Source organism: Ambystoma mexicanum, chromosome 6p, assembly GCF_040938575.1.
Source record: "Ambystoma mexicanum isolate Mex_15411 chromosome 6p, UKY_AmexF1_1, whole genome shotgun sequence".
Classification (NCBI taxonomy): domain Eukaryota; kingdom Metazoa; phylum Chordata; class Amphibia; order Caudata; family Ambystomatidae; genus Ambystoma; species Ambystoma mexicanum.
This window is the reverse complement of record NC_090935.1, coordinates 162,199,465-162,224,765: the sequence shown is the minus strand read 5'-3', so window position 1 is coordinate 162,224,765 and position 25,301 is coordinate 162,199,465. Positions and strand designations below refer to the sequence as shown.

At 46.0% G+C, this 25,301-nt stretch overlaps 2 protein-coding genes across 3 annotated transcripts in view; one reads left to right on the top strand and one right to left on the bottom strand.

Annotated features, from left to right (window-relative positions):
* The window catches only part of KIAA1328 (KIAA1328 ortholog), a 1,369,495-nt gene extending 1,362,624 nt beyond the window's left edge, over nt 1-6,871 (bottom strand). Inside the window, exons 1-2 of one of the 2 annotated variants that reach the window (XM_069626866.1) lie at nt 6,494-6,871; nt 5,896-6,040 (exon numbers count right to left, since the gene is read on the bottom strand). In XM_069626866.1, the coding sequence (XP_069482967.1) occupies nt 5,896-5,950 (55 nt within the window). In that variant the 5' untranslated portion in view covers nt 5,951-6,040; nt 6,494-6,871. Of the gene's footprint in view, nt 1-5,007; nt 5,852-5,895; nt 6,041-6,493 lie in introns of those variants that run through there. The other variant, XM_069626867.1, reaches the window with a different exon arrangement.
* A 42-nt stretch (nt 6,872-6,913) lies between these two features.
* Nucleotides 6,914-25,301, top strand: part of TPGS2 (tubulin polyglutamylase complex subunit 2) — a 226,100-nt gene continuing 207,712 nt past the window's right edge. The window contains exon 1 of the mRNA XM_069626868.1: nt 6,914-7,067. Within this exon, the coding sequence (XP_069482969.1) occupies nt 6,998-7,067 (70 nt within the window). The 5' untranslated portion in view covers nt 6,914-6,997. The remainder of the gene's footprint in view (nt 7,068-25,301) is intronic.

Genomic DNA, 25,301 nt, shown 5'->3' with positions numbered 1-25,301 from the left:
TTTGAGGAATAGTATCAATAATTAACAAAATCCGTAATATAAGACACTGTATTTGCATTACATAAATATCAATCAGTACTTGTTAATGGTTTTGTTTTTCTTCCCTTGACTAAATCAATGAATTTATATATTCCGCTATAAATTATGGGGGGGAAAAACATTTACAATTAGGCTTCATTTACACTTCTAAATATTACAATAGTCATTGCATGACCACAACTAAACAATTGAATAATGAATATATACAAACATTAAAAAATACCTAAGTGGCAACTAGTCACCTTTTCTTTAAAAAGGGCTGCCAATGTTCTTACAGGAAAAATATGATATGGCCTCAGAGGCAACAATATTCATTAGGGTCTGGTCTAAAAGTGTGCCAGAATTCATGGTTCCATCATCAAAGGCACAAATGTTTCACCCATCTGAGGTACTCCCAGAGCGTGTAGCCCTTGTCCTGTTATTCCACCTACAGGCTGTGCCAGCTATATTGAACAAAGGGTTACAAAAGCCTCCCCTGTATCAAGAGTAAATAAATACCTATGATTTAAGTCCTTAATAATAGGTTTGCAGTTTTAGCGAAAGTGTAGCCTGTATAACTCACATCTTTTCCATCAAACAGGGACACTATTTTTTAAATGCTTGTTAAGAAATTGTATGCCCTGAAGAGTGAGTTTTTTTTTTTACAAAAAGGAATAGAAGCAAGATTTGTATCCAAGAAATAAAAAAATAAAAAGGAGGGCATCAAGAAAAAGTAACAAATAGACAAATATGTTGTACAAAAGGAAACAGTAGCAACATTTTTATTAGGAGTGCAGGCACTCAGAAATCCAAGCGATACATTCTTCCCTAGTCAAAGAGGCATTTTCATTGCTCACCACGAGTTGGTTCTTCCTTAGAGCACAAACCGAGGCTCCTGGTCACTACTGAGGAGGGTGGACGATCTGCGCAGCCTGGGAGGCCATGTCCATACAACAAACTGCAGTAATTAAATACAGCCAGTCACTCACTTGTACGCGTAGGTTCAAATGTTCACAGTAAAACCAACCCCAGGGGCATGGTCTCAGTGGGAGATTGGAGTAGGAATTGGAATCAAGTTGAAAAGTGAGAATGGAGAGAGGGAGGTAAATCAGGAGGAGGTTGTTTTGAGACATCCGGGGCAAAGAGGAAAAACAAGAAAGTAGGGGTGGGGGGGTAGAGGAGGAATAGAGAGAGAGATAACTTAAGCCCGCCTTTGGAAACAGGGGAAGACAACCTCAGTTGGCTCTGCCTCAATACTGAATGAAAATCCACTACTACCTACAGCACATGTCGGAGGAACCAGTACGGTCTACAGGGACTGCACCGCACATCCAGAGGCAAGCAGGAAGGGGTCCAGAAAGAGTACCTTTGGGACTTGTAAGTGTCAGGGAGACACTCAGAATATTGCGAACTTTATAAGGAGGACTGAATTTGTTGGAACCAGTGGGGGACAAAACTATCCCGGTATCTTGCTTTGAGATTGAATATTGAGAGAACTTCAGTGTGTGTTGAATAAAATAGTTTTTTACAAAAAACATGATAATCACAAAACTGCCCTAAGTGCCCAGCCTGTATTAAAAAAGAACAGAAAGAAACGACAAATTGGCTGGCTATCACACAATTGGCAGTATTACCTTGCAGGCTAAGATTCAACGAAAGTTCATCTACCAACATTTACTGGAGCAAATTGAATCTAACATATCCCTACACCAGAACCAGTTAAGAGTCAAGCCAATAACAGAAACCAAATCTACTCTCTTGGCCAACACACTATAAAAACTCAAATGCAGACAAAGTGTCTGTTTCCTCATTCACATTACAGCTGGCTTCATACAATTAGTCATGAAAACGTTTTGAAAAGACTGACTGAAGCAAGGCTGGAGACAACAGCAATAAGATAGATGTAGAATTTCTCTCCAACATGCTGGAACCATGTGTCACCATTGACTTCAACCACACGAAACATCATGAGATTTCCCATAGGGAGCCAACATTTGACCCCCTCCTCTAACATTTAAAATGTCTGTGCTCGTGGTCATCGTCCGCAAACAAGGACTTGCAACCAGCTACAACTACACAGATGACCACCAAATCATTTGCAGACTAAACTCAGACTAAACCCAGCTTAACAGATAATCACCCCGACAATTTCTGTAGCTTCCCTCAAGTACTAAACTTTGACAAAACAAAAAAAGAAATTAAGACAACACAACCCATCATTACACTTTGAGGAGGATATGTGAAGAATGCCTCCAGACCAACATGCATCAGAAACCTTGCGGTTGGAATGGTCAACTCCCTTACCCAGGAACCATAAGTCAAAGCACTGCTAAAAATTGGCTTCTTCCACTTACTATCAGTCCGAGGAAACAAGCCATACCGGCTTTCCCTCAGAAAAGTCATGCAGTAATCACACTTGTTCCCCTGAAATTGGACTATGCCATCAGCTTTACACAAGACTACCAGCTGAACCAATGATAACACATTGCCCAGTCCTACCCTTCACTAGCTTCCATTCAAACTGATCTGTATCACCCAACAAGATTTCCATGGAAGGGGTCCATTAGCGTCTATTAAGGAATTCACCCGATATATCCTGGGAAAGATATTGTGGTCCAAGCAAGGCAGCCTTCTTCGTAATTCCATGGTAAATAGGAAATTCCAAGAAGGGGCCTATTTTGTGGCTATGGCCACTAAACTATTTCCAGAAACTCCTGAAAACGTGCTCTTCACTAGAACACAGAAAGGAAAAGAACACCATATTTAACTCCTTGAATGAATTTGACTAGAGAGGTCAGCAACACAGAGAGGAAGCACTTACGCCTCATGTAGAAAAACCATCAAAAGGTCAGATTTTAAGGTAGCCCGTAGATAGACTCACAAGCAGTCCTCCTCGTGCCACACTTGACATGCCATCCAAGAGAAACCAGCTTAACATTTTGAGAAAATGGTATTGTCTTGAAACGCCTTTGAGGTACTGCTATTCAACTAGACTTGTGACAACACACATCACCTTGTGGCCGGGAAAAAAAAAATTTAAAAAAAATAATATTTTCAGCAACAGGACATACACCAGGTTTGGCCTTTAAAACATGGAAAATAAGCAAGAAAATGACCTCATGGTACTGATTATTAGTATAATTATAAAAGAGATCCCTCAGCACAAATACGCAATGAAATGCCTCTGCTGTTGCTTACTCATAACAAGTAATCCCAGATACAGCAAATGCAAGCTAATAGCTTGTGAATTCGAACAATTTCAAATAATTGTAATATGTAAAAATAGATGATAGGAGACAAACCAAAATGGACATAAACAAATACTCACAGACATAGACTCTGATAGCCAACCTCCCGCTCACTAACTTGCTCATCATTACCTCCACGTCCCTCTTCCTTGTTCCAATACAAACTTGTGAGGTCCCAACCGGAATCGTCCAAAATGACTGAGTTCAAAAGCCCAAATGCGTGAGTTGGCCGAATTTTGCCCGTTTGAAAATTCAGAACGGCCAAAACTTTCGACCAAATCACGCATTCGGTACTGGGAGTTGCAGGGGTTTCCCACGCATGCTTGCGCACTATATTGTGAGCGGGTGTCCCCCGCAGCCGGTGCAGAAAAAAAAACAAAAGGAAAAGATCCAGGGCGCTGGTTCCCGATCACACGCAGTGAAAGGGAACAGGCGTTGCAGGGACAAAGAGAGTTGGCAGCAAGGTAGGAAGAGGTGTGGGGGTGTGGGAGCCAAGTCGGAAATGTTCAGTGGAGAAAAGACCAAGAGTTAATTTTGAAAAATAATCTGTATTTTCTCCCTCGAAGATTTCTACCTTGGGCTTTCAACCCTGATCCTCCCAACCTCCCCATCAGAAATCCATTCCATTTTTTTTATTACACCATACATGCCCCACCACTGGCTACTAAGAGCATAACCCTCCCAGCCACCATAACTGGAAGACCATTAAAAATTCAGATAACTTCTAACAACCTGGTTCTTCAGCTCCGAACGGGATGAAAATAACTGAACATCATCTGTGCAACATGAAACAAACACAAAAGGAGTAGAGAGTGGACCAGACTAGAGTGGAGGGAAGGGGAGAAGAGAGGAGTCTAACTTGGAAGGGTGGCTGTTGACTAGAAGGGTATCTCATCCCGATAGAGGGCCAAAGGTGGAAACAGGGGAGGAAGATGTGTTCCACGTAAATTGGACCAACGAGGGTGTTTAACTCGTCAGACATACAGGAATGCAGCCAGACGCAGAAACCATGCACTGACTGCCCGCGAGGAACACAGAACTCATTACTCCTGAAGGTACTTGTGGGGGTGGTAATTGCTACACACTAGAATGAATCAACAGAGGAAGGTATATGGGTCGCATTTAGTCAGAACGTTGGGGTAGGAAATGTACTGCCACTAACTGTACTAAAAACTCACCCTTCTACATACACCTTCTCAAACTCTGAACTAAACACAACCATACCTCTACAGCACCACAAACAGCACACAACAGTGCGACAACAAAACAATCTACATATAATCTCGCCCAACACCACATGGCGACTACTAACCGAAAAACACACCTAAGCTCTGTGACCGGTTTCTCATAACTAAAGCCCATCCCAGCTCTCTTGCTCTTTTTCCCCACTCAGTCCTACTAACATAACCGCCTCTCTCAGAGCATTACAGACCCGCCAGAGCGAGGAGACCACGCAGGTAGCAACAGTGCGCAGTATAAGAACATTTAACATAACATGTGAGCTTTAATGTGTCGGTGGGTAAACTGGCAAATACCCACAAACACCAGCGCGACCAGCCGCGTGAACACTGCTCCCCTCCAATCTAGCACTTATCATCCTCCTCTTTGACAATCAACAGACCCCAGTGCAACAACCGCCTACTCGAGTCACCCTGCTCACACCATCGAACTACCCATGCTACCAAGAAACAGAACAGAACAATTTACGTTCCCAAGCCCCTGGTGCCCCAACCCAACTCACCTAGAATCTCACCAACATACAGAGATGGGCTGCCTCCGATCTGCAAGCATGAACGCCTCGGCTTTTGCACCTTGAGCCTCCAGTTCATTCCCAACTCGCTTTCAAAATCTAGAGGCAAGTGTCCACCAACATGGCAGATGTTTTGCTGCACAAGATTGTGGGTCGGATGTTAGGAGGCACATATCCCCTCACCCCCTGATCATGATTGTCACTCCATCCCGTTTTAATGGGTTTAGGGCATCACTCATACTTATACAAATATTAAAGGGTTGTTTACCAGAGCCATACGTCTGAACTCAAACGAGTTTGGCTGGTGTTACCCACCTCGGACTTTGGTTCCTCACCCATAAAACCACTAACCTGCCAACAAGAAAATCCTTTATTTTAACCCAACCCGGTCACTGGAAGGTTGAGTGGTATGCGTATGCCAGAATCTGGTGATAGGACATCAGCCTTCTTTATCAAATCAGTTACTAATGACTGGGTGAGTTGGTCACTGTGATTATTTATAACTGAATTGCCTCTTTGTTCGGATGGGTAAGAACTTCCTACTAGTGAGTTGTGACCACTTCTCTGGTGTTGCCCACTTCCTATTACGTGGGGGTGGAGTGCATACTGCTGAAAGGATGCTATGAGCTGCTTCGTCCTCCACCCCATATTGATGGATGGTCATGCACTTCACACATTGCTAGTGGGTTGTCAAGTGACCGCCCTTCCCCCCTAAATTGTTTGTCAACTCTCCTTACAGCCTGCTGAACAGTCACTCTTTACTAATGGACACATATCAGTCAACCTCCAGCCACTAATGAGGTGTGAACTCCCCAACAATAGCACTCTGACAGCCGCCACTCGTCAATGTTTCCCACTTCTATCATTTATAAAAGATACAGTCTCTGCTCCAGTACAGAGATGCACTCCTTGCAGTTGCAGCGGCATCCGCCATCTTCAAACAACCGCCACAGCGCCCAGCAGCTTCCGCCACTCCCACGGCTGCAGCAACGCCATTGGCTGTTGGATGCTTGAGGCCTGGGTACTATTGGGCAGCGATCGTCAAGTAGAATAAGGAGAGACAAGAATTGTAAACCCAAGCATGGAAGGATGCAATCCAGGCAGACATATTGAATAGTGAGTACTTTAGATTAAGAAGATGTATTGCACAAACACGTATTGCAGGTAAACAAACTTTTTTTCATAAATAAAGTCATGCATTTTATTACTAGGTATATTATCGTGCAAAATGATGATTAATTAAAATGTACTTAATTAGGAAATAATAGAAGCAAAAAATAAACATTTCCTTTTGAACATTATGTCATAAAAGGCTTAATACTTTAATGAAAAATAGTCTTGTTTCATTTTGTTAATTCTGAGTTTACTATGTAATCCACGAGATGTGATGCATTGAAAATGAACGCAATATTCACGGCCAAGTAACAGTTGCGATGGCCTGCGGTGTCGTGTCCCTTTTCCATCTCTACTCCCTTACCTGTCACTTTCAGTGGGAAGCGCCTGTTGGCATGGACTCATTTTACCCTTGGATACGGGTGCGCTCGGAGTTATGTTTTCGATACACTTTTCGTGCTAGCAGTCGAAGCCCTGACATGAACTGAGATAGTCTCGCGAGCCACTAATACTGGAACATGTTGATTGTGAGTGAGAGGCAAGAGGAATGGAAAGCAAACGTTAACAATAACGCCATTTATGAATGAAAGCGTGCTTGATTCTCCATAGCTCATTGGGCTTATTGTCGGGTTGTTTCAGCGAGAGACTGGGGGAATTCTTCCATGAAGTTGATCAGAAGCAACTTTCACCGGAATGTTGACGACGGTACTACTGGGACGGGCGCCATGTTGCTGGTATTTGCGTTTTCTTATCTCCCAGCGCAGTCTAGTCTTTAGGTTAACAGGGTACCTCAAAGGCTCTTGCACTGCAGCTGAGCTCTGTGTATCCTAGTTACCCTGTGCTGCTCGGGGGAGGAGCTAGTGGCAGCATGGAGGAGAGCATCTATGGTCTGAAGCCTTATCTGGAAACCCTGACGCTCGGGATCACCAAGATTCTGGGTGAGATGAGGGACTCGACCGAGGTGAACGACATAGGAAGAGAGTGGGGAGTGGGGGGAGGGGGAGGGGAGGATTTGAATGGGGAAAGAATGAGCTAGGAGAGGTACTGCAAACACGTTTAAACATGGCATACACTGCAGATATGTGAGAGGGTGTTGCAAGGCGAGAGAGCATAAGAAGACCGACGAGGTGCTTTATTCTCGTGTGGTGCAATGCAGATATGGTACATGGTAGGGTTTGAATGTGCAACGAGTTCGGTGAGAGGTATGTATCTTCTGCCTGTAGCCTAAAATAATCTGGCTGGCTTGACCAGGAGCTGCTATTTACTTTCTGTGCATGTCGGTGCCATAAAGACATAACTATGTCACATTGTTAGGCAAGAATTGATGTAGTAAACATGTGGGAGACTACACAACTCTTACCCTATTGGTATGGTAACCCACCTATTGGTAGTCTGTAGTACACGTGTTGGTAGTGTGACTGAGCAGCCAGACATATCTCAAGAGGTACACTTGTGAAAGAGCTGAGATCAACTCTAGAGAAACAGCTACTGCAAACCTCAACTGAGAAGAGCTACAGAAAATGAAGTACCCCAAAGTCAGAACAGTACCTTTTGGTTACAAGAAGAGGGTCCAGCTGGCTTCTGTCTGGCTACAGTGAATCAGATCCTGGGTTCCTGTGCCTCAGTCATGGGGACAAGAGGGACGATGTCTGGGGACTCATGCGGCATGGTCAGCGGCAGCTACTGTCTTTTTCCGGTTTAGCGGCACCACCGCGGATCATTGACACTGGTTGGGCTTTCTTCACTCCTTGAGTCCTGTACTCTGGTGAGGTGACTCAAGCTTGGGTCGTCCTGCTTCTTGAGGGTCCTGAGGAGACTCCTGGTGCTTTTGGCCAGCTTACAGACGTTGCTCTTGACTACAGATTTATCGACCCCTGGCACTCGGGTCCTGCAGCAGCAAAGAAGTACAGCTAGTCTGGGAAGGTCTTCCAGCAACCTTCATCTCAGGGATGATTGGTCCCACTAACACAAGGGAAGAAGCCGTCTCTTCTGGAGCTTCTCATATCGATTAGAAAAAGGAGTTTTAGCAGGGCTTCACCGGGCAGCTCAACGGTCCAGAAGGATGCAGCAAACTTTGTTCACAATTTCTTCATCGGGTTGTTCTTCCCAGTGGTCACCTTTTTTAAGCAGGTTTCTCCCATTCATGCACAGCCTAGGTGTCACTCACACAGCAGGGTGGCTGTCCTCCAAGAACAGACAGACAGCCATTCAGGACTGGGTGCATTCAGGTTTCCCTGTAAACAAAGGACAGGGAAGTTTCGGGCACCTCCCTCACTTCCTGCCCTTCCAGACACACTGGAGCCAGAGGCGGGTTTCAGCACTGAAGTCCGCCAAAGGCAAAATGAACAAAGAGCTAAAACCTGGTTTGGCGCACAGAGAAAGACCTCACAAACAAAAAATGGTGAAAAAAGAAGACCAGGGCCATTTTGACACAGTGGTCACCCATGGATGCTATGCTGCAGTTGAGGATTCAGCCTGCGGTAGAAAAGCACAATGGTAGGAAAATTTAAACCACTGCCACCAGCCAATTAAAGTAGACGGGGTAACTAACATACATTTTCTTTACATGAGTAAGTAGGAAAAGGGGCTACTAAGTAACCCCCCAGCACTCCACATAACATGGCGTGTGCTAGACCTACAAAGAGAAAAGGCAAGTAAAGTCAATTTCACTTTACTATTCATGGGAACAGTAGTTCTCGCAAGGAAATTTAAACCTTAGGAGAAATCTAAAGGATTTCCCTGTGACACTGCACTGAAGGTGCTGTATGTCACTATACAAAAAGTAGATGCCTATGTAGGTTGTCAGACTCCATAAACAAAGGAATCACATAATCCAAATCAGGTCAAAACACATGAGAGAGTGAGATAAAGGGCTCTCACTCCAGGGTTAAATATTAAAACGTTTTAAAGTCCAGCAAAGGAGATGGGGTGGTCTCTAAGGTGGGAGGAATTAAGCACTAAAATAATAATCCTCCCGAACACACTAATTCTGGGATTGTGAGCATAAAGACATATCTAGGAGACATTTAACCATAATGCGTAAATGTTAAATAGCAGTACGTTTATATTCTGCATCCCAAGTGAGCGCTATAGTTCACCATGTACTAACTCCTCGTTTTTTGCATAGGGGGCCTGCTATGGGCATCCAGGGGGGCTATGGGCATCAGCACTGTAGAGGGGTGCCAGGGAACTCCCGATTTTGAGTGGGGGCAGGACGAGCCATAACCATGTAGACGTCTGCCACCTTGCTGGCACAAGGGCCCCTGTGGGCTTACAGGCCTGAATGAGAGACGGACCAGTCTTTCCTCTTTGGGAGTGTGCAGCCGTTCTAATGCACGTGCCTGCAGGTGCACCTTTTATTAGCTTGAGCCATGAGACAGTCATAGCCCATGTTAAAAGGGCAATACACATGCGAGGGACACATTCCCTTGAAGGGGCAACACACTTGGGAGGGTCACACACCACACTCCTCCTTTTTCATAACCAACAAACACATGTTACTGAAACATAAATGATTCCCCCCCCCGTTACAAAACGGCATTACTTGGGCTACTTCAGAATTGTTGGATCGACAACAGATAGGATATGCCACTGCTGCAAACATGGGGCTCACATAGTTATAGACCTACAAACGCATATCAACACACTCTACACATAACCCGCGGGTGACCGTCCGGTTAGTGAACCACCGGTGGAATGTTGGCAGCTCCACCACATTTTACAAAACTATTTATTAACCTGGGGTCAGTGGAACTTCCACCACCGAATGACGCCATTGCTAGCTGCTGGCACCATTTAGAGCATGCCTACAAACTTACAGGAACACAGCCCCACATATATTTAACTGGGACCACTTTAAACACATACTTTCCATACAGGCCCCCAGCATTTAAACACATGTCCACTGAGTTTTCTCCGAGCACTTGCAGGACTGAGGGAAACCAGATCACTATAGCTCCAGCGTCCATTCAGGGTAGTTATTTCCACGGGTTCAGGTCCGTCGAGGTTACAGTTCAAAGGCAGTAAAGCCGCATCTGGGGACACCAGTAGTCCCTTGATGTTGTGCAGTCAGCGAGACGCGGGTGGGAGGGCGTCTAGGCTGCACCAGATGATGTTGACCGGGCAGGGGTGGCAGCATGTTACCATACTCCCCCAGACAGGAGTGTCTCTTCACCGTCGAGGGACATAAGGGCGCACAAGCACTCGTACCGAGCTGCAACTCTGGTTGGTTCACAGCAATTCTTCTGGGTGGTGGGTTTGAGGACTGCGAGCCGTTGGATGGCCAGGCACAGATGACAGGGTGTCTGGGCCACTTTTTCTCTTCCCCCAGGTAAGTCACTTCCTGTTGATGGGGCAGGTGATATCCCAGTTTGGGGGTGGCAAGACTTGAACCCAGGTCCACATCGGTCTGTTGCATGGACGGCGGGCCCGGCAGTGTGCACACCAGTCACAGGACGATGAGGCCACTCGCACAGTTCTCTCCCCAGGCAGGATGGTGGGCAGGAAGCTGCAATTAGCAGAGGGTGCCCACCAGTGGTAGGGGTGATACTGAAGCAGAGTGTTGAATGCAGAAGACGCTGCGGTTGATAGGGCAGTCGCCCTGGCCAGTCCACTCTCTTCCGTGCTTCCTGCTGGATACCTCAGTAGTAGGCATTCAGGTTCAGGTCTAGCAGGAATCTCACCTGGGGCCACGTGGGCCAGGGGCATGGATGTTTGGCCCGATCGGGCGACACTCATGACAGGATGTCTGGGCTATGCTACTTCCTTTGCTCCCCCAGGCAGGATTTGATGACAGGATGCTGCCACTATTAGAGGGCATGCAAGCACTCACTCAAGCACTAAACCTTGAGTTTCAACCCTCACCTCTATCTGCCTTGGCAGCTGCCAGCTTATTTCCTCTTGGTAGTCGTGTGCTGGTCACAGATGGTATAGGGGCCATGGAGTGCAGTACTGCCACATTCCTGTTCAGTCCACATACCGCAGGACTGATCTGTTTCAGCGCCACAGCTCTTTGGCACGGCATGGCATGTCAGTTGGCTGCCAGGAGGAGCCTTGGTTTACCGGGACTGAGTTAAGTACACACTTGTGGAGGCAGGATGGCAGGCACCACTTTCCCTGGAGTGCATGTGGCAGGATGTCTGGATTAGGTTGATCAGGCTCTACCTGTTTCTCCTTCTCTGCCATCGCTGGGATCTCAGGGCTGATTACACTATGGTGCAGAGGCAACGGCTGCACCGCCACTGCTCTCAGTTCCTTAAGGAAAGCATGCTACAGCAAACAGCTGGGCTGCCACACCACATCTTGGGGCTCTTTCTTGCTTCGTTCAGTTCTGTCCCGAGATCCGATGGGCCACCCTAGAAAAAAACCTTAATAATCGACTTCTTAGTCATAAATGATGAGGCGACAACCCCACAGGGGAACCAGCTGGATTGGCTGTGTGCCTTTAACACCCAGACCACGGACTGCAAAACCACGCCGTGTATATGGAGCGACCACCACTTGGTGTCAGCAACAGTGGTACTACTCACTCAACCTCTACAACAAAACCCACATATCCAATTGAGCAGTAAAAACTTTAAGAATTTGGGCAAAGAACAAATTCAGGCATGCCTAGCGAAAGTTAGGCTATCTTTTCAGGAACAAGATAACTGCACTACCCTTCTAGAAAAATACACTAAGTGCATAGCAGATACGGTGGAGCGCGAGGCTCCTCTGAAGACTCTGCTATTGAAGAAAAACAATAATAATCAAAAAATGGTTCTCGGCCGAGTTTGCAACCTTGAAGAGAGAAAAAAGGGCTCTGTAAAGGAAGTGGCTAATGGAAAAAAGCGAGGAAAATAAAAACAACTGGAAACAGAAGGATAAAACATATAGAGAAATGATCAGGATGGCGAAAAAGAACTTCTTCAATGAAGAGATTGAAAAAGCAGCTAACAAACTATTTAACATCTTGAAGAACATAGAAAAACAGAAAACCTTACACCTCCTTTTCAACCTACAGAGGATGACTGTTACTTGGTACAGAAGGCTTTCTCAGCTAAAATAGACCAAGCCAAGCGTAATCTAATGAAAGCCAGAGAAACTGCACCACAGATAACAACGCCAATGGAGGACACACCCAGTCCGGGTGGGGTTCTCTTTCAATTTGAGAAAGTGTCGGAAGCTGAATTGCTAGAAGCACTTTCCCACATGAAACCCACACTGTGTGCAGAAAATATTCTGCCATACAGTATTATCATGCAGCACAAAGAACTCTTCGCCCCTATCCTTTTAGAATTGGTTAATGCCTCTTTCAGGGAAGGCATGGTTCCTAAAGATCTAAAAAAAAAGTTACCATTACCCCATTAATAAAGAAGGTGGGCCTAGACCCTGAAGACCAGGCCAATCTTCGCCCCATAACCAACTCCAACTTCGTACTTAAAGTGCTAGACAAATTAGCCACACAACAATTACAATTGCATGTGGAAAAACAATCTGCTCTCCATCAACAGCAATCTGGATTTAGAGCTTCACACAGCACCGAAACGGCGATGTTGGATCTCCAGAACCACATGCTTGGTCTGGTTGATGGTAACAAAATTGGGATTCTGATGCTGCTCGATTTAAGCGCAGCTTTTGATCTTGTGGATCATCAGCTCCTCATCAAAGCCCTCAAAGAGAATGTTGGATGCTCAGAAGAAGCAATAAAGTGGCTGATTTATTTCCTTTCAGACCGCCAGGCATGAATTCACTGGGGCAACATGTTCTCGGACATATGCCCCATACTCTTCGGGGTTCCACAGGGGGCAAGTCTGTCTCCCATGCTCTTCAACATATATATGCGAGCACTGTGCAGCATCCTGGTTAAGGCCGGGGTGTTCTTTACAAACTACGCGCACGACACACAGCTCATTTTTGAGCTGAGTGGAAACCATGATGCAGATAGTTCATCAATGGGGAAAATATATGGCTTGATTGCCAAATGGATGCAAGCCAACTGTATTTGTCTGAATGACGCAAAAACTGAACTGATGACGTTCGGCTCAAATCGGCAGCTATCCAAATTAGGAAGGGAATATAAGTCTTTTCAGATTAAGGACGCTATTATAAAGGTCTCGGCTCAGGTCAAAACACTAGGAATGATGGTCCACGCAGAGGTCAATTCAGAGGCACAGACCAATTACCTCCTAAAGAACACAGCCTACTATCTTAGGCTAATAAAAGCAGTAAAACCAGTCCTGAATGAAAAGAACTTGGCCACAATAGCCAGAGCCATCATTCTGTCCAGGCTGGACTATGGGAATGTTTTGATGATAGGGGCCACCGTGAAAGATCTGGCGAAATGCCAAGTAATTCAAAATGACGCGGTCAGACTGGTCAAAAATCTGAAAAGAGGGGACCATGTTAAAACCAGAGGAGATCGCTGCATTGGCTAAAAATGGATGAGCGGATCAGATTTAAATCTCTCACGCTCGTCCACAAGTACCTATATGGCAGAGCCTCTGGTTATTTAAAGCACTGTATAGTTCCATATGTGCCACAAAGAAGTCTGAGATCAGAAGGTATAGGCCTGTTGGTCATCCCCAAATACAGAACAAAATCGGGCCTGGGCAGAGCTTTTCTGGTACTGGCTCCCCAAATGTGGAAAAAACTACCAGAGGCCCTGCGAAAGGAGGAAAACCAACTGGCCTTTAGGAAACGTCTTAAGACCCTTATCTTTCAGTAAGAAGGACCCAGACCCCCTCTTTCTGAGTTATAAAGTTTTTCATCAGGTGTATATTATACACACGCTAGGCTAGGCTGTGGTCTTGTTATGTGTCTTATTAAGCGCCCTGATCCCTTCGGGCTACCGGCGCTATACAAAACTAAAATACATACATACATACACTTGCACCTACACACTTATGTCGTTCCAGTTCTCTGAATATTCTTAAGCTACTGTATTTGGGCACCTTCCTTCTCTTATGCGGATATACGCCTACCATGCAATCCCCTTTCCTGTTCCTTGAGTTGCCTTCAAGGATTGTGAGCGTCAGATTGTAACCGGCAGTTGCTGACCACTTGGTAGTTGCCAGTTGCTGCCCATGAGTTGCTGCCCATTGAATGATCATCACAAATCTGGCCTCACACCCAGTTTTGTCGTTGATGTACTGTGCAGAACTAAATGCATTGTTCATTCAGTCTCATCACCTTCTCAGAGGACATTCCTGTGCCCTCCGCCTCATGAGTGTTGAACACGCATCCAGGCTCACAGGGAAAACGTGCCATCAGAGCGCGTGCTTGGGCTCTTATTGGGGCGCACACATGAGTATGAATGTTGTTCGAGGATGTACGCACCGTGTTTTGTACTTAGTGCACTTATCATTGGCAGAAAGGCACTGTTTTCTGGTATTTTCAACTCTTGCATTTCTGTATATAATTATTTTCCAGTGTATGACAGAACAGCACATCATGTTGGAAAGAGGAGTACTCCTTTCTCGCACAAGCATGTGAAACTTTCCTCTGGGCAGTGTGGCACCTGCCTGTCTATTATTGCGGCATCTGAGATGGACTGAATGTTCATCTTACTGCCACAGGTGGAGGTCATGGAACCTTCCAGTGTCGCCCTTTTTGTCAAAAAAATGACTTTGGCCCGCACAGGTTTGCCCCGCCCCCTTCCTTCCAAGCACTTTAGTCTGCTTCTGCTTGCTGCCATTGTCTCTTGCCTCGGGTCTCTGCAGGGGGAGCTCTTCGTTGTTCTCACATGAGAGGGCAGCCGTTTCCCTCTTTTGCTGCGACAGCTTGGAGAGATTGATGTCCCTTTCACTGCACGGCTGCCCAAGATCTGTTTTCAAATGTCCTGACCTAGGATTCCACTTTTGTTCGCTGCCCAGGTGTCTCGACTAGATCCCTGTGGGACCTGGCATTATGATCCTGCTGCTCATGTATGAAAGGATGGGTGCGGGCCACAAACGCCCAGTCATCAGTTTTTTTTCTCTCGCTCCGAGTCGGAACATATCTTCTGACCACCTAGCAGCCTGGGCGTCGGGATGGCTCAGGGGCCACAGCTGCAAACCAAAAAACTCTGCCATTCAGCCATTGACTCTGGTGGGGGCAGGCTGGACTCTCACCTCCCTTTTCATGTTACCACTCCGACAAGGACCCTTTCTATTTCTTCACCGCCTGGCCCAGGTTCTCAGGCTTCGTCAACACAGCGCAATGCCACACGGTGCTGTCGCCTGCGGTGCGCTCCCCTCCCTCGCCCGCTTGCGGAGCCAGCACATTCTGTATAGGTGTCGGGAGCACTAAACCCAGCCTTATGTGGGATGCCACAGGGCTGCGTGCTGCCCCTCTCTCCCGTCGCACAAGCACCCTCTCTGCAGACGGCTGCGACCAGGGAGGGTCCTTAGTCTGTCGGCCAATCGCTGGGCATTCTCCAATTCCTAGCCGGGGACAGCTCACACCCTCATCTCAGAGCCCTGATGGATATTGCCTTCAATCCCTCAGCAAGGAACAGTTCACTGCTCGCGGCGATGGAAGCCGCCTGTTCTTCCTCTCCCCTGTGGACAATCAATAACACCATGGCGTGCCACTCCCTCTGTCGGGGGTGATTCTCCCGGGGCTGGCAGAGCCGTCCACGGACCTCTGGGCTGGGAAGGCCCCAACTCCTCCCGTGTTCCCAAAAGGAGTATGAGACACACACAAGAAGCAAGGCGAGTACTGCTGTTTATTATAATAAGGTCAAGGATGGGTCTCTGCTCGTATGCATCCGATGAGACTCTCGTTGTTAATGGGGCTCGCAGGCCCTTTTTACAGCAGTATGACGCGCTACTCTCGTCACCTGGGAAAAATCGTCACAAAACCTATCGCCACTCTGGATTGGGTCCCCAAGTGGTAGGGTTAGTATATGTCCCCTATGGGAAGAAATGTTAGTGGATAAGGACGGGTCAGGTGGTACACTTGGGCTGTCCCTAACAGTTGTTACTTTAGAATTGTTACAGGGGGACCCTTGGTGATTGGCTAAGAGTACTGGCGTCAGTAATAAGCCCCCCTGTATTCTGATTGGCTCTCCCGCGAGCCCCCAAGCCTGGGACCATCATCGTTCCCAGCTCGCGGTGTACCTGTCATTAGCAACAATGTGCAACTATGTGTTTGTGCGGACAACGGACAGGTCTGCTCATGGGCTTGTGAGCGGGTCTTTCCCATCGCTGTAGGTGTCCATCTTGCCGCTTCGTTGTTGCAACCTGTGTCCCAAACGTGGGACCCTGGCGACTGTCTGTCTCGTGAGCTTGGCACCTTGTCAGTTCGGCCTGGTCACGTGTGGCGAGACCGTAGTTGGAGCAGAATTATGAGCATTCGTTTTTGTATTTCGCCTCTGAGGGCTTGGCACTTACAGGTGTAACCTTGGCCCTGGGCTTGGGGCATGCGAGTTGCAACATTGTGGCCTTGGCTGTGAGCTCTCGTTGGAGGCTCGTTCTGCATGGTCAGCACTTGTACTCTTGTCGCTGAGAGGATTTTCATAGCGAGGCTCCTGTCTGGGACTCTTGCTTGTGGCCTTCTCGGGCCTAGTTCATGGGTGGCGGTACATAATCCATAGTATGGAGGTCCCGGGGAGTCAGAGTGTCACAACCAGCACTAGATATACATGGTGGTGGCGGGAAAAGCATCAGCAAGCATGTACACGAGCTCTTCATTCGTCTTGCGTTTCTGCTGAGCTGTAGAAGGCCTATGTAAAAATAACAACGATGCACGTCAGTGGGTGTGTCAGTCCCCTAAATCATAGCACTGAGTATGTTCTTCGTGTAGGTTGGTGTGTGAGTGACCAGTGTGCATGGTGGCACGTGTGTTCCTGTCTGTTGGCTATGTCGTCATGGCATCTCTAATAATGTGGATTCTTATGGCTATTGTTCTAGTCGAGCTGGTCCATGTTGCAGGCGTCGGCTTGAGCCTGTCGCGCTGGTGGACACACTCCTCTTATGTTTAGGTTTCTGAACCAGGGTATTTTGTCATCTGGTAGGTAAATGAACTCCTCTCGTGGGGGGTGTCTGGGTCGTGATCCCCTAGGCCATGGTCTGGATGAGATTAGGGGAAGGGTGTTATCCCATTCTCCTGCTTCAGTCCCCCCTCTGGTCGACTTGTCGACCACAAAATCATCCTTTCCTTTATCTCCTTTCACTCTCCATACTTTCGATATTCCGGCCAGGTGTCCATAGTGGTTGACATGATCTTCAAATGACCAATACATATAAACACAGCTGCCGCCTGGTTTGCAATAGACCCATCTTCCAACATAGCTCCTTGGGTTCCTTGGGTTCTCCACTTTCACAGATGGTGGGTCTATGTGAGTGTCCAATATTTCTTTGCGCAGTCTCTCACGTTACTGTATAATCATGTCTGTGTGCTTGTCATCTTCAGCTGGTAGTAAGGCGTGCATGCCAACCATCTCCATCATTTTGTTGTACGTGCTTTTCTAGCTTTCCAGAACTTTATTACGATCAACACAGCTGTCGCCAGTATTATGCATCCTACTAGTAGCTTCAGCCCATCTGACAGCCATGAAGGCATCCATGACCATAGAAATGAAAACCAGCTGCCATCTTTCTCTACTCTTTTACTTTCTTCCACCATTTTGGAGTGCATCAGGGCGAGTTGTGATACTGCTTCAGTAAGTGTTACATTGTCTGCGTCATTAGTAGGGATGAATGTGCAACATGATTGTCCTATTTTTGCACAAACTCCTCCTTCCATCGCCGTGAGAACGTCTAGCACAAACCTGTTTTGTAGTGCTACCATTCTAACTGCTCTGTTCTTCTTTTATCGCGTTCATTGACAGTCAAATTTATTGTCTTCATCAGCTCCCATCTGGTGATCTGTAACCATTTTGTATTTGCATATGCTTGCAGTCCTGGGTGTATTATGGATGAGAAGAACATTGCTGCTCTGCTAAATAGCCTGTGTTCTGGTGGGATGGAGGTGAGAGCTGTTTCCGATCTTCCCCACAGGTAGTTTCCCATCAGTGGTTCACCTTGTCTTTTTATCTCTTGGCAAAATATTGTTGTTGTTGTTGTCGTCGCCTTCTTCTGATTGTACAGATCTTTTCCTCCTTTTGTTCCCTTCGTCCATCTGGGGGAAGTTGGCCATGTTGACATGTTTCTGAAGCACAACCAGGGATGGCACATTGATGTGCACCATAGTGCATATTCCATTCCATGATGGAGGCAAGGTGTGGTATGCCTTATCGCCGCAGGCCCAATAGTGGTCCATTAGAACTGCTGTTCCGGCACCCCCTCTGATAGCTCTATCGTTCTTTCACAGTGAAAGGGGCCCCTAGGGCTCCCTCGTGCTATGGAAACAAGACAATAACCATACACGAAAAGATGTGCCAGACACGAGGTTCAAATTCCCAATGCTAGGGTTTATTGCAAGCAAAAAATAGTATCAATTGGCCAATTCTGATCTCACGCCCCGCGACGTGAGTTTCCTAGGCCTCGAGGGATGCAAGAGAGCGAATTACGTACATCAGTTACATATATACAAAATGCATATCATACAATCAGCAATGTCATGTTTAACACCCCTCTTTATTAAGTTCCTTTGAACTCGGGATGACGATGGACATATCCGACGAGTATGACGATTATGACACTTTCGATGTCTATTCTAGTAACAATGGGCAGTTAGAAAGTGCGGAGGCATCTTTTAGTTGTTGAACAGAACACGGTGGTTCTGTTCTTGGAAGCAAGCTGCACACGGGGGAAGAGCCACATTCCAAGCTTTGCTATCTATGAGGTACTATTCGTGTCCTGGGAGCTGACACATTCTAAAGGGTTTTGCGAAGGGGGGCCGTAGGAAGAGCATAATTCAAGCATTTAGCTGTTTTATTCTAACATATTCTACCATCGTACGAGACTGTCTGGCAGCTGTGAAGTGATTAAATGCCCTGCAGCTCTCTCCCAAGGCTACAGAGAGGGAGCTTGGGCATTCCTCTCTGGGCTACTCATGAGGAGTTTGAACAAACTCTTCAGTCCCGCGACCTTGTCCTTTCATATTCAGACAACAATGTTGACAGTTGAGCAGAGTAAGCAGAATCCGCAAGAATTGCAAGCTGCAAAGCAATTTTTAGACAGAAAGCAATAAGCAATGGTTAACAAGCAAAATGGCGATTCTTGCTACATTTAAAACGGCCGCTCGTTGGTCAAGCATAGCAGTTTATATTTCTATAATTCGGTGCATAAGACGGTTGGCCCATGGCCATCAAGTTACGTCTATCATTCAAATGAAGGGTATTCATTTTTCCAGATTCACAAACCCTCCTTTTGGCCGTATGCCAAACGTCTTATTTATTCATTGTATCCTCCTCCAATGAGGATAAGTCCGGGGTATCTATGTCTGAACCATCTTCATCAGTAATGTCTATCGCCATGAATTGTTTTACTGTTTTTGTGTCCTCAGTGTCTGTTATTTCGGCCATGCGTTTGTTTTCCTCTCGACACCATGTGCATTCATCCTCTTAGTACATCCATCTGTTATTTCAGTGCAGACTATTGGTAAGCATTGTATGCAACAGCAGCGTGTTATGAATATCCCAAGTACCATCATTAGTATCGAAATTAACTTCCATCCCCAAGACCGCAATAATCCCCAAAACCAGGATCCTATCCCCCAACCCCCTTCTTCAGTAGAGAGTGTGGAACTTATGACATGTAATTTCCGGATCGCTTTAAATATCGTAGTGGAGTAGTCTATATACACACAGCATGCAGTTTTTACGAGTTTGCAAACTCCCTCACGATCAACTAATATTATATCGAGAGCCATCCTGTTTTGAAGTGCCATTAGTCTTATTCCTTTTTCTTCTAATGTCATATTCAATAAAATATCCGTTGTGGAATCTATTGTTTTTTGTAATATTCCAGACAGTTTTCTTATATTGTAAGAATTTTCTATTTGGGACAAGAACGGTATAAATGATTTGGCTATATCCATTGCTATCATTCCATCCTCGCTACTCCTTTGAGTTCTACCTTTTGTTCGTTTGGCTACTTCTGCTGTCTCCAACACTCCTGGAAACAGCAGACCTAGGTAGCATGTACCTCCCCAGTTCCTAGGTAACCATGGATATGCTTTTTCTCCACATATAAAGTAAACAGGGTCTCCTACGTACACGGGTTCTATTTCGTGTTTTAAAACCACTGTGTTCAGGCAGTTGCTAAACGTTCCTACTTTATAGGAACCCTTTTTCTGTAGACATAGGGGAGCAGTTTTGGGGCTGTGATCCACTGTATAGGCAGGGGGCACAGCATCTATGTTCCATTCATCCCTCATTCGAAATGTCATTACTGATGTTTTTTCTGCTGGCGGGGTTGGTCTATTGTGCCTATGTAATCTATCTAGTCTTATCTTTCATGTATTCTTTCTCACGGGTTCTAGTGCAAACACGCGAGCTTTTTGGAATATGGAACAACCCACAGGTCTCATGAATGAATTTGAGGAAGTGATCATATTGGTCTCATCTAGCTGACCCGTATTACTCTTGTTCCATTTCCCAAAGAATATGGCACTTAATGTTACCTCGCATGAATAAATCAATGGCAACGGTTGTACATACCAGCCTATCCCTTTCCCACCGTGCTGTGGTAAACGGGCGCAAACCCAGCAATCTTTTTTTCTTTAAAACTGCATGGGTCATGTTCATGATGAGCAATAATGTATTGTTGCCGTATCCTTCTCTGTCTCTCTTCCATTGGGGGCAAAATACCAGTGATTACATGAACTGGGCTTTCAGTAGCTGCTTTTCTCAAAAGAGTTTCTAATGGGTGTATGTACTCCAGGAACCATAGTGTAATAGCTGTTATTGTTGGTACTATCATACTTAAGAAACACAGGACCAATGTCCAAATCAGTACCTTATTCCTTTTACCATGCTTTTTCCCTAAATGTACAGTCTCTAAATCTATTATATTTTCAGCAGGGGTGCAGGAGGAGGCTGAAACCGGTCTTGACTTGTTCTTCATCGTCCTTCTTGCTGGCAAAGTTCGTCGCAAATGTCTCTCGTTCTTGATGCCAGAAAAGTTCAACGAAAAATGTCACAGTTCAATTCTGCCAGCCGTTTCACAGCCTAGATCATTTATCCACTCCGAGCAAGATTAGTTGTTCTTTCTCCCACTGCTCAGAAGATTTCCCAACAGTTCTTTATTGATAGAGTAGTATGTGCATCCAGCTTGTCCCGCTCTGGCTTAGGACACATGTACTTTTATAAGCGCACCGAGGAGCCGTGAGTCTTGAATTGTCCAACTTGCACAATTCTCACACTTCTCTCCTCTACGCCCCTGGCTCCTACTCCGTCCGTGAGTGGAACCAAAGGCAAAAAGAAAAGCACCAAAGATCTGTGGATCACTTTGCCTGTCGAGGCCGCAAATTATACCGATTCACTCCTGGTATTGTATGATCCGTTAATAGTGCCGTTGCATTTCCAGTATTAGGCTCAGAGTCAGCCTGTGGCACAATGATGGGTAGCGATGAGCGCCGTGGCAATAATGTATTTTCTTTCTTTGGCTTTGGTGCATTTGCAGAAATTGGTGGGCGCCAAAGGGGTACACGCGTTGTTTCTACTCGTGTTTGCCATGCAGGGTTTGTGTCGCTCGGCAGTGATGTTTCTGTTGAGCACCGTTGGGGCACTTTTCGCCCTGTCCCCTTGCTGGCAGCCTCCTCAGGCTCTGTTTCGAGTTTCACTTCTCGTTTGCGCTTTGTTTCAACTTTCACTTCTCGCTCAGGCTGATGCTGTGGCATTGGACTGGCAACATTTTCTTTCGTTTCCAAGACCGTTTCCTTTCTCTGGTCGTCGGAAGTTGTCAGCAGTCCTGGAAATCTTTTTGCAAGTGTTGCATGGATCCATGCCTTCCGTCCGTCTACTCGGATGGCCGTTTGCGTCGCCAACAGTACTTGTTAGGGGCCGCGCCACCTGGATGCTAATGCTGTCTTCCGTTCAAAGTTTTTAATCAGGACCCAGCTTCCAGGCTCCAGCGAGTGCCCCGGTCCGGTATATCGCACTGGTAACGCCTCCTGCACCTTCTGATGAATCAAACGCAACTTCTGTATTAAAAGCCCACAGTACGTGCTTAACATAGGATGCTCAACCTCACATAATCCTTTGGGCTGCGGTGCACACCATACATTTGCTGGTCTCCCCATTATAATCTCGTAGGGGGAGAGCCCAGTCTTAGCCTGCACAGACGTGCGCATACACAACAGCGCTAGGGGTAATGCATCCGCCCAACTCAACTTGCTCCCAGCACAGAGTTTTCCTATCTTTGACTTCAAGATTCTGTTATGTCTCTCCACAAGCCTGGCAGAACTGGGATGCCTGGAACTGTGGAATCTCTTCAATATCTGCAGACCTGCACAGATCTGTAGCACTACTGCGCCCACAAAGTGGGGGCCGTTGTCTGACCACAGGACACGGGGCAACCCAAACCGGGAGAAATACTCTTTTAACATTACTTTTGCGCTGGACATGGCAGTACAGTCTTTTAAAGGATATGCCTCCACCCACTTGCTGAATGCACAAATTACCACTAACACATATTTCTAGTTCTGGCACCTTTCCATTTCTATGAAATCAAAATGGACCACCTCAAATGGCATAGAGGGTGGGCCAAATCTTCCTTCTGAAGTCACGGTTCCTTTCCCTACATTGTGTTGCAGGCACGTAATACAATTCTGCACTAGTCTTTCTGCATTCTTTTTTATGTGCTCATTCTTCCATACTGTGGATAAATGCTGTACCATCTTCTTCGCGAAAATGTGGGTAGGGCTATGCACCATTATAACCATTGCAGTCACGTAACAATTTGGCAACATCCAGTTCTTTGTTTCCTTGTCCACCCAACATCCTTCCAAATCTAACTCAGCAGAGCCCTCAGCCCACCCCTGAATCTCTTCGGTCGTGGCCTCAGCCTGCATTTCTTTGACTGTGGCAACTCCATTCTCTATCAATCAAGGTACTTCCTCAGTCTGTACTGTCATAATTTTATTCCCCAAATCTGTGGCTGTTTGCTTCGCAATCCTGTCTGCAAATGCGTTTCCCTCTCCCACTTTACATGTTACTTTCTTATGCGCCTCGCACTTCACTATAGCTAAGCGCTTTGGAAACGTGAGTGCAGACAATCGCACAATCAAAGGGCCATGCTGAATCCTGGCCCCATGTGATGTTAAGAAACCCCTCTCAGCCCAAAGTCGGCCAAAGTTGTGAACCACGCCAAAGGCGTACTGGCTGTCAGTATAAATATTCACGTTCAAATTCTCAGAGAGTTCACAGGCTCGGGTCAGTGCTATTATTTCGGCGGCTTGCGCCAAATTGTAGGGGATTCTTCTGCTTTCTACAACAATCTTTATGATAGTAATTGCATATGCGGCCGTTGATGTGCCATCAGGTAATTTAAAACAAGAGCCATCACAAAATAACTCCCCATCTGGCTCTTTCTGTGGGATATCGCTCAAATCAATCCTTCCCTTTGTTTCTTCTTCAGTAATCATTAAACAATCATGGAGTGGTGATTCGTTGTCACCAATTTCTGCTATGGGCAGTGCCATTAATTCTGCAGGATTCAATGCTCTACACCTCATAATTTGGATGTGGGGTGCAAACAAGATGAGCTCATATCCTGTCAGTCTAGCTGAGGTGAGGTGTTGCGTCTGTGTCCTATTTAATAGAACATCTATAGCATGTGGCACCATCAGAATTAAAGTGTGCCCCAATACCATTCCTTCCGTTTGTTTCACTGACGCAGCAGCCGGTGCGACGGATCGCAAACATCGTGGTAGTGCGCGCGATACAGGGTCCAACGCGCAAGAAAAATAGCCGCACGGCCTATTTCTTCCACCTTGTTCCTGTGTCAAAATCGCCAATGCACATCCTTCACTCTCACTCACAAATAGTCTAAAGATCTTTTTTATAGTTAGGAGTGCCTAAAACTGGCACAGCACACAATGCAGCTTTCAATTGTTCAAACGCTTTCTGACATTCCTCATCCCACTGTAAAGGCATCTCTGCATCCTTTTTAGTCAACTTTATCATCGGCTTCACAATCAACGCAAAATTACTGATCCACTGCCGACCATAAGAGGCCATGCCTATTACAGCTCTCACTTCTTTTTGAGTTCTTGGAATAGGCATACTAGAAATACTTTCTATGCGTTCTGGTGTTAATCTTCTCCCTTCTTTAGAAAGTAGGTAACCCAATTAAAACACCTCCTTCTGATTATACTGGAATTTCTTCAAACTTGCCTTATGACCATGGGTCGCTAAATGTGTCAATAGTAATATAGTACTTTCTTTACAGATCTCTTTCGTGTCAGCAGCTAATAGCAAGTCATCTATGTACTGCAAGAGTACGCAACCCTTGGGTAATTCTAGCATGTCTAGCTGCTCTTTTACCGCTCTGCTGTAAATGCTCAGGCTTTCTGTGTATCCTTGTGGAATGCGTGTGAATGTGAATGATCGACCTCCTAGAGTGAACGCGAACAGATATCTACTGCTTTTATCCACTGGAATGCTAAAGAATGCATTCTTCAAATCGACTACACTAAAGTATTCTGCAGTGGCCGGTATCATTGTCAGTATTGTTGTGACATCTGGGACCAAAGGGAATTGTGGGTCTACCACTTTGTTTAATGCGCGCAGATCAATTATGAAACGATAGGGTACCTCATTGCCTCCTTTCTTGTAAACTGGAAGAATCGGACTGTTACACGTGCTACCTGCAATTTCCTCAACCACCCCCAATCTCACCAGGTCAGTAACAATGCTTTTCAATCCCTTCTCACCTTCAACAGAAATGTTATAGTGGGGAATTCGTGGTAGTGTGACACCTTCTTTCAAAGTTATTTTTGCTGGCTCTATTTTCAAGCATCCTACATCGTTATCATGCATTGCCCACAGACAGGTTGGTACTCTACTTAGCTCTTCTGGCAAATCTTTTGACATAAAGTCCGTCACCGGTGCATCGTGAGGCCACATCGTGATGAACACCCCGTCTGCCGTAAAATGTATGACTGCCCCCAATTTTCTCAACAAATTTAATCCTAGCAAGTTCTCTCCACATTTTTCTGTCAAAAGAAATGGACACTGTTCTGTAAATGGTCCTATTGTAATTGGGACAGCTTCGGACATGGGGTTAATTACTGGTGTACCTGCGAACCCTACAGAAACATTC